Source organism: Sinocyclocheilus grahami, unplaced genomic scaffold, assembly GCF_001515645.1.
Source record: "Sinocyclocheilus grahami isolate Dianchi unplaced genomic scaffold, SAMN03320097.WGS_v1.1 scaffold2856.1, whole genome shotgun sequence".
Lineage (NCBI taxonomy): Eukaryota > Metazoa > Chordata > Actinopteri > Cypriniformes > Cyprinidae > Sinocyclocheilus > Sinocyclocheilus grahami.
Genome location: NW_015508031.1, coordinates 23,344 through 32,166, shown reverse-complemented (window position 1 = coordinate 32,166; position 8,823 = coordinate 23,344). Strand labels below are relative to the sequence as shown.

The 8,823-nt window shown below is 39.3% G+C and overlaps 1 protein-coding gene across 1 annotated transcript in view; it reads left to right on the top strand.

The window, feature by feature from the left end:
* Nucleotides 1-4,948, top strand: part of LOC107575748 (poly(A)-specific ribonuclease PARN-like) — a 5,775-nt gene extending 827 nt beyond the window's left edge. The window contains exons 5-16 of the mRNA XM_016262084.1: nt 2,249-2,311; nt 2,421-2,459; nt 2,536-2,578; nt 2,653-2,733; nt 2,825-2,881; nt 2,962-3,039; nt 3,120-3,163; nt 3,239-3,281; nt 3,362-3,493; nt 4,084-4,172; nt 4,243-4,361; nt 4,440-4,948. Coding sequence (XP_016117570.1) covers nt 2,249-2,311; nt 2,421-2,459; nt 2,536-2,578; nt 2,653-2,733; nt 2,825-2,881; nt 2,962-3,039; nt 3,120-3,163; nt 3,239-3,281; nt 3,362-3,493; nt 4,084-4,172; nt 4,243-4,361; nt 4,440-4,489 — 838 coding nt within the window. The 3' untranslated portion in view covers nt 4,490-4,948. The remainder of the gene's footprint in view (nt 1-2,248; nt 2,312-2,420; nt 2,460-2,535; nt 2,579-2,652; nt 2,734-2,824; nt 2,882-2,961; nt 3,040-3,119; nt 3,164-3,238; nt 3,282-3,361; nt 3,494-4,083; nt 4,173-4,242; nt 4,362-4,439) is intronic.
* Nucleotides 4,949-8,823: the final 3,875 nt, after the last annotated feature.

The window sequence follows — 8,823 nt, the reverse complement described above, 5'->3', positions numbered from 1 at the left end:
GTGTGTGTTTGTGTGTGTGAGAGTGTGTGTTTGTGTGTGTGAGAGATATGTTAAAGTGTGTGTGTTGTTGTAGGAATCAGTGATGGCCCGTCAGTCAGTGCTCTGACCAATGGACTGGACACACCAGAGGAGAGATACACTAAACTGAGGAAGGTAAAGAGTGAACACACACACACTCTCTCTCACACACACTCTCTCACACGCGCTCGCACACACACACACACACTGATGCTTCACAGACTGTCCATTAGGAATGTGACCATATCAGTTTTTAACATCACAATCATGAATAAAGCATTTATGATATTATCACAATATTAAAGTGCATTGAAAGATAATCAGACATAGTTAATGTTGCTTTTTTAGTCTTAAGCTCTAACAACAAAAATGAAGCAAACAAAGGCTTGAATATTTTAAAAATGAAATGAGCATTATATCCATTCACAAATAAATGATAATATATAGAATATGCACAATGGACTGGTTGAACATGACTAAAATTGACAACATTTACTGACTAAAATCTAAATGTGGGTTGCATCAGTAATGGGTTAAATCGCTGCACCTGCTGTAAGAGTGTAACAACATTTCAGAAAATGAACACAATCTGAGAAGAACTGTGTAGTGACATGAGTTTAGTTTGGATATTCATCATATTAGTCATCTGAAGATATCAGCTCAGTATTAATATTATTGTAATCCCTGTCAGTGTTTGAGTGCACGTTTATCTCTTGCCTAACACTGAATAATTGACGGTTCGGCTCTGTGACGATCAGACGATCTGCTGTAGTGTGTGCTAATGCTCTGCTGGTTTCCTGCAGCACTCCATGAACTTCCTGCTCTTCCAGTTCGGCGTCTGCACCTTCAGATACGAGCCGAATCAGTCCACGTGAGCATCAGAGCCGTGTCTGTGTGACGTTCATCTCGTGTCAACCCTTACCCAGCTCTCTCTCGGACTTAATGATATAGTGTTAAAATCAGTTTTTCACAGTCATGGAAAACAAGACCACTTCCACAAAATGTCCCTTTTTTTTGCAATCCTGTGTAATTTACCATTTAACCACAAAAGAAAGAGGAAAAAAGCTCAGTACTATAAGATTAGAGTGAGAAAAAATATGCATGAAATTTTAAAAAATGACACTCACTCACTCACTCACTCACTCACTCACTCACTCACTCACTCACTCACTCTCTGTTCTCTGAGGCTCTTATGTTCCTCTATTGAAAGTTTAGATAAAAATGTCTAGTGAATGATTTTTTTTTAACAATCATTACAAATATGAAATTTATTTTAAATTGTCATTGCTAAACGAGATGATGCATTAATCGGGTTCAGAAAAAGTGAAAATCTTGCTTATACCTTTTTTTTCTTTTTCTTTTTTTTTTTTTTTAACCCTTAAAAAAATGAACAAAGAAAATTAGAATTATTTCCTTGGCCAACAATTGAAATTAAAGTAAAATTAGCAAAGTAGTAAAATTACCAAACCAAACTAAAACTGAAATAGTTAAACTAAATTAAACCAGTAATAGAAATATTGAAAATATTAGTAAAAGTGGCAAAATTACATAACTAAAACTAAGAGCTCATTCAAAATAGTAAAACGTGCTGAAATGGCAGTAGTATTTTGTTTTTGTATTTTGCTTAATTTGATTAAGTTACTTTAGGAATATTATTAGTATTTAGGCCCCGTCCACACGAATGTAGTTATTTTCCAAACTGCAGCTTTTTCTACGTGGTTTGGCCGTTTGTCCACACGCAAACACAGCACCAGCTCACTTCAACCGAACATTTCTGAAAGCTCCTGCCAGGGGGAAGATTTTCAGAAACTCTGGTTGCAGTGTTGTCGTGTAGATGGCGAAACCTGAGTTTTTGGCTTGTGACGTCAGAGCCTGCGCTGTAATCTCCGCCTACTGGAGGCTTTTTCAGGCTTCTGATTGGCCAACATGGCTTTACGGTTGAGATTACATCGCCACCTGTTGGTTTGGCATGCATGTGTTTGCGTTTTTCATGTGGATGGAGATTTTTTTTTTTAAAACAGAAGGGAAAACTGTTGCTCTTAAACTCTTTAAAAAAAAAAAAATAAATAAATAAAATAAATAGTTTATAAAAATACCAGTGTACGTGTGGACCTGGCCTTAGACTCATGTTCACACTGGAGCTGTAAATCATACTGTAGTGAGTGAGGAGCATTATGGGAAACGTGCATGAATCAGCAGCTGTGATGATGATGATGATGATGTGTTGCAGGCAGAAGGTTGAAGCTCTTCTGAAGAACTCCGATCAGACTCTGGATCTGGAGCCCTGCACCGGGTCAGAAACACACTCCTCTTACTGACAGACTTCATTAAAATAGAGCGCGTGTTTGTGTGTAACAGAGATCGGAGCTGAATGTGACTATTAATAATCATGTGTGTTTCAGCTTTCAGAGGAAGCTCATCTATCAGACGCTCAACTCCAAGTAAGCCTGTCTCTTCAGTGTGTGTGTGTGTTATGAGCTCAGTGTGTTCACTCGTCTGGTGTTTTCTGTGTTTCAGGTATCCTAAAGGTCTTCACGTGGAGACGCTGGAGACAGAGAAGGTACAAACACACACTCGCTAATGCACATTATATCATCATCATCAGGCTCTGATCGTCAGTGTGTGTGTCGTCAGAAGGAGCGGTTCATTCAGATCAGTAAGGTGGATGAAGAGGAGAGGAGGAGGAGAGAGCAGCAGAAGCAGCAGAGGGAGCAGGTGTGTATCTGTTCAGTCACATGATCACTGGATAAATGATGTCATGAAGGTAGCATGACTGACCGATTGATTGATTGATTGTGTGTTACAGGAGGAGCTGAATGACGCTGTGGGCTTCTCCAGGGTTATCAGAGCCATCTCTAAATCTGTGAGTCTCTCTCTCACTCACACACACTCTTATTATTCTGATACAAACCATACTGACCTGCTCGTGTGTGTGTGACACAGGGTAAACTGGTCGTTGGTCACAACATGCTGCTGGACGTCATGCACACCATCCATCAGTTCTGTGGGCCGCTGCCTGAGGTAACATGATGAGGCACTGGAGGATTGTGGGAAAGTGTGGCATGTCACAATCTGATGCTGTGTGTGTGTGTGTTTTACAGGAGCTGGGTGACTTTAAGGAGGTGGCCATGTCTGTGTTTCCCAGGTAACCTCTGATCACGTGATCACGCATGTCTCTGTCCACGTGTGCACCGACTCTCTCTCTCTCTGTGTGTTTCAGGTTGTTAGACACCAAGCTGATGGCGTCCACACAGCCCTTCAAGGTGTGTCACGTGTGTTTGTGTGTGTGTGTTCAGTAGTGATCTGGAGCCGCGTGTGTTTAATGTGTGTGTTTGTGTGACAGGAGATCATCAGCAACACATCACTGGCTGAACTGCACAAACAGCTGAGAGAGAAACCCTTCAGATCACCCACCACTGGTAACACATTCACACACACTCTCATACAAACACATTCAGACTCAAACTTGTGCACATGACTCGCACTCACGCACACATTCAGATTCACACTCGCATATACAGACTCACTCGCATATACAGACTCTCACTCACATGTTATTCAGACTTAAATGCATATTCAGACTCACTCACATATTCAGTCAAACACATTGACACTCACATGTTCAGACACTCACTTATATTCAGACTCACACATTCAGACTCACGCGCGCACATTCTCACTCACTCACTCACACATTCAGATTCATGTCACACGTCACTCTCCAGCCTCGTGTGTGTGTGTGTGTGTGTGTGTTCCTAGAGTCAAGCGATAACATAACTGCATCCACATCAACAACTATAACCATAACTACAGACATAACCGTAACCGGCTCCACATCAACTATACAGTACACTATCACTATATTAGTGTCTACACAAACAAACCCATACCAATTATAATATTAGCATACACACCAATAGACACGTATAGAACGTCAGCAATAACTAACGAGAACCATGTCAGTCAGTGTATTAGCGTCCACACAAATCACTATAATTGAGCATGTAATAAAACTATGGTAACAGTAATTGTTCTTACTGTCTTTTCAAACCTGTTTTTCATTAACATGAGAGGTTTAATTTCGTTTGTGTCACAGGAAGCTGCTCGCAGACGTACGCCGATGTGACTGGCACCTGTGATTGGCCCAGACTGCAGTAAGTGCCCCGCCCCTTTAACTCACTCACATGATGTCATGACTCCGTCTGATTGGCTGCTGTTGTTCAGGCCTGATGAAGGCGGAGCCTCTGTGAGTCCAGTGCAGGAGGAGGCGGAGCCTGAGGAGTCCTCAGCCAATCAGAGTCAAGGTAAAAGGAGCCGCAGACACAAGAAGAGGAAGTCAGACGGTGAGCGTTTACATTGACGTACACCGCGTAGCTCTCGTCCGCTGAACTTGACGGTTTGATTTGTTTTCTGTCGCACAGCTTCTGAAACTACGCCACCGGCGCTCTTCGACGTTCCTCAGGTTTGGTAGCGAAGGCTCGGCAGCCAATCGGAAGCCTCGCTCAGTCTGGGTGTAATCGACAGCCAATCAGAAGACTGCACTTATCTCCTGACGCCCAGCGTGTGTCGTCTGTGACCTCCCGTGACCTCTCCTCGCGTGGCCCAAGTTCAGTGCGTTTTAAAGGTGCTGAAGATACTGAGCCATTTCTTGTCTGAATATGAGTGAGTGAGTATGTGTGCGTCCTGTAGTATTTTAACGTGGTTTCCGACAGCGCTCCCTCATTTTAAGTGTCGACATGTCCTGCAGGTTTATTTATTCCTCGTGAGGGTTTGTTCTTCTTTAGTTTAACGGTGAGAAAAAAAAAGAACGCGTGTCAAAGAATGTCTGACGATGTCATCACGAATGTCCTGTTCATATCCTTTTTTTTGTATGAGATGTTAAAGTGTTCCCTTTTCCAGGGGAGATGAAATTAAAGAGTCTTTCTTAGTACGTCTGTGTTGAGCTGTTCATTAAAACTGAACTGAGAGTTGATGAATGGTTCACTTTGCCTTATTCAGATCATTCTGACATTGTTCGGTGTTCAATATTTATTACAGATTCATAATGAATAAGGGGTCCAAAACTAATGCACACAAACTGTGAAAATGACTTTTAAGTGTAGGATAGATCATCTGACCTCTCTGGTGTTTTAAAGCAAAATGAAGTGACTTCTGAGCAGCTCGTGTTTAGAGCGGAGCGATATGATCAAAACCTTTACTAGTCATTTTCAACCACTAAATTTAAAAATAAATCCATATCAACATATGCATGAATACATTTGAAAAAATTAAAGTCACATCAGACTGTTTGACAACTGGTTATCTTCACTTAAAAAAATATATATATATATATGTGTTTTACTTTGTTTAAAATGTTCACGCGACTCATACCTTACCCGTGTTACACAAATACAGTTTATTAAATAATCTCCCGCATAGTCGCCCAAACGTCAATCAAACAGTTCAACGCACTTCAGGAACGGCATTCAGAGTAGCTTTAGTTCAGAAAACCAACTCTAGAGATGAACATGATGTTAAATAAACGGTAACCGTTCGTCTTCGTGATTGTGTTGTAGGCCTTGTTGACAGCCACCATTGGTGTTATTTACAGAATTTTTATACTTAGACAACGAATTAGAAAGCTAAGACTTACTTTTTATTGCTTTTTTTAGTGCTTCTGGGTCAAAGTGACTCAAATTGACAGTCTATTGTGAATTACAGAGTATTTTCACAGCTATACGAATCGTTGACGTGCAAGGATTTTCGACAGGCCAATTTTAAAATATTGTAATCGTTCAAACGTTAAGAACGTGTACACATAAATTCATATTAAAAGTGGTAAATTAAGTGATGTTTTTTCATCTAGATGAATTGGCCGTAGCCTTAAATGTCATGTGGTGCGACCAAGATTTATATTAAAACTTAATTCATTTCCTTAACATTCCTAACACTTTTTTTTTTTTTTTTTAAGATGTTCTCAGTGCTTAAAGTGTTTAGAAACCAAAGTATTTACATTTCTTTAGAGTTTTTGTAAATGATCTCATATTTTTGTAGAAATGGGAAGTTATTTGACTGTTGCATCCGAGCAGCTGCATCTTACTGGGATGAGGAAGAGATCATTTAAAGCTCTCGCGGAAACCGTTTAATATCAAGAACTGATATTTATTAACAGACTGTACAGGAACAACTTTTTATCATAACATCAGCTCACACACACAATCAACATTCCTTTGGGGACGCCGTAGCGCTCTTATTTAACTTCTTTTTTTTTTTAAATGCACCTCAAATATATGTGGGATTAATAGCAGAAATCATACACCCCATGTGTCATACTCGCCGGGACAGTATGCTTGGAGATTATATTTTATGTCTTCCATTGCGTTCGTTATTTGTAGTGTGCCAGCCCCCCAATAGCAATAAGCTTTGTGCTTTTGGTACTTTTAATATAAAACAGTGTCTCAGCTTTCAAAATCAGTTTTGTGAAAACTATTGACAAGATCTAAAAGTAAAGGAACATCAGAAGGCATGAAAAAACAGTATAGCCTAATTTGATGAAAGGAATGTCTCAGTACTGTAATCGGAAAGATGACTGATTCACATTAATTCTCGTTATTTTGACATTCTTGGAGTATTTCAACTTTTCTTGAAATATCACGACTTCAATCTCGTAATCTTAGATTTACTTATTTCTTTTATTGTTCTCATTTATTTAACATGGCACTAAAGCACTGTGGTATGTAGGCTAACTGATAGTGGAAATGCAAATATTAATACAAACTCACGAAAGACCAAACGGATGAGATTTTTCCTGCTTTGAATATTCAAATGACTTTCATGCATGTCTCTTCTGAACATGATTTCATGATCTCTGTAAGAAATAATCTTTATCACGGCAGTATGTTTTTGGATGTCTTTACAATAAAATGATAGTTCAAGAATAAAACACAGATAGCACAGCAGAAACATGAGCTATACTCTGTGTACAGCATGTCTGAGGAGCTGCTGGATTCAGAGCCACAGGAAGTAGGAGAGCAGAGGAACAGGAAGCTCTGGTTAACACTTTTAGCATCGTTATACGTGATGCTCTCGGTGACACTCTTAGCTCCCGGATGCATGAAGCTCTGGAGGATGCTCTGGGTGACCCTTTCATCAGCGTTATTTCTGAAGCCCTGGGTGACCCTCTTGTCACCGTTACATGGGTCCCCCTCACAACATGCGACGTCCTGAATAAAGGAACATTTTAGGGCCCCACAAATATATTTAGAGATGCAGTCTTTTACAAGCATTGGTGGGCCTCTGAAAAGAAAGAAAACACAATCTAAGTTTAGTCAGTCTGAGTTAGCCATTTATATGTGAAATGTATCAAACGTTTAATAAGATTAAAAATAAGACCCATTAATCCTCTGGTATTCAGGTGGAGGTCAATTTTTTATTTTTTTTCAATGAAATTAACGTACTATATTTTAAGTTGATAATGTTTTTCGGATTTTATGGTACTGAATTATATTTTTGCAATTGTTATGATCCATTTATGACTTGTTAACCAGTTTTTGAGTATAGACCTGAAAGTAGCATTTCCAACTTAAGCTTACTATTTTAGAAAAAAATAATTACTATTTTAAAATGTTATATGAAATATATTTCCCAAAATATGTTTTACTTTAAAATTGCAAGGAAAACAAATCCATAAATCTAAACAAGTTGTGTTCCAAATTTGAGGTTGATATCACAAAAAAGAAGTCAGATATTGTTTGGGCACAGTGTCCACTAGATGAAGTTCCCTTCCCACTCATTTCTAATGCAGTCTTTTCTGATCACGAACTGCGTGGTGATTATTTGATCCAGGACAATTGAACCTTTTTGAAACATGTCCATTAGTTTTGTTATTTTATTGTTTGTTTGTGTGTTCAAGTAGCACGTGCCAAAACCTTGACCAAGTTTTTGGTCAGATCTGACTGATCACGGGCTGAGAGGAGAGATGATGGCTGACAGATCATGCTGGAGGATTTGCTGCTCAACAGATCCTGAGCTCATTGACAAATATCTGATCTTCCTTTACACAGAGCGCTCGTCATCGAAACGTGAACAGCGAGCGCACATTCAAGAGAGATTTAAATACTCTGCATATTGATGGCGGCTCCCTGATGCGCGAAAATCATATGCAATATTAGATATTATAGATAATACTAGGCGGGACTGGACACAAAAAAAATCGCAGGAGCGGAACACGAACATGACTGAGACAGGAAAGACGAGTTCAGTTGTGAAGTGTATTTATGAATGCATCACATTAGAAAGAGTCTTTTTGATAATGTATCTCATAGCTGCAAAGCAAAAAAAGAAAATCTTGATTTTTTTTAAAAAAATCCATTTTAATACAAATTGTATTGTTACTTTAATAGCAGAAATCTATATAGAATATTCTGTGATCGGATTTGTTAATTTCCACCAGAAAATTCTGTGACAAGTTACATATTTCTCTATTTCAGCTCAGTAAATAATAGCAATTACCGATCTGTAATACTGTAGTTGTACTCATGCACTTGGAAAATCCCATGGGACAAATCCCTAGTTTCTCCAGACAGTAACTCATAACAGCAGCGAGCCCTGTGCTGATCTGAATCTGTGCTGGGTAGCATTACAAGCCCTGCTGAGCTCTGGAGATCTGCGGGTCCATCTCTGATCAGCAGGTGAAGGAAGTAATGGGTCTGATTCAGCACATCTTCTATAGCTCCTCAGAAGAGGAGGGTCTTCATGAGAGAAAGAAGATGAACAGAAATAGAGCAGCTATCAGATAGATAGATATGAAACAGGAACTTTTGCAGG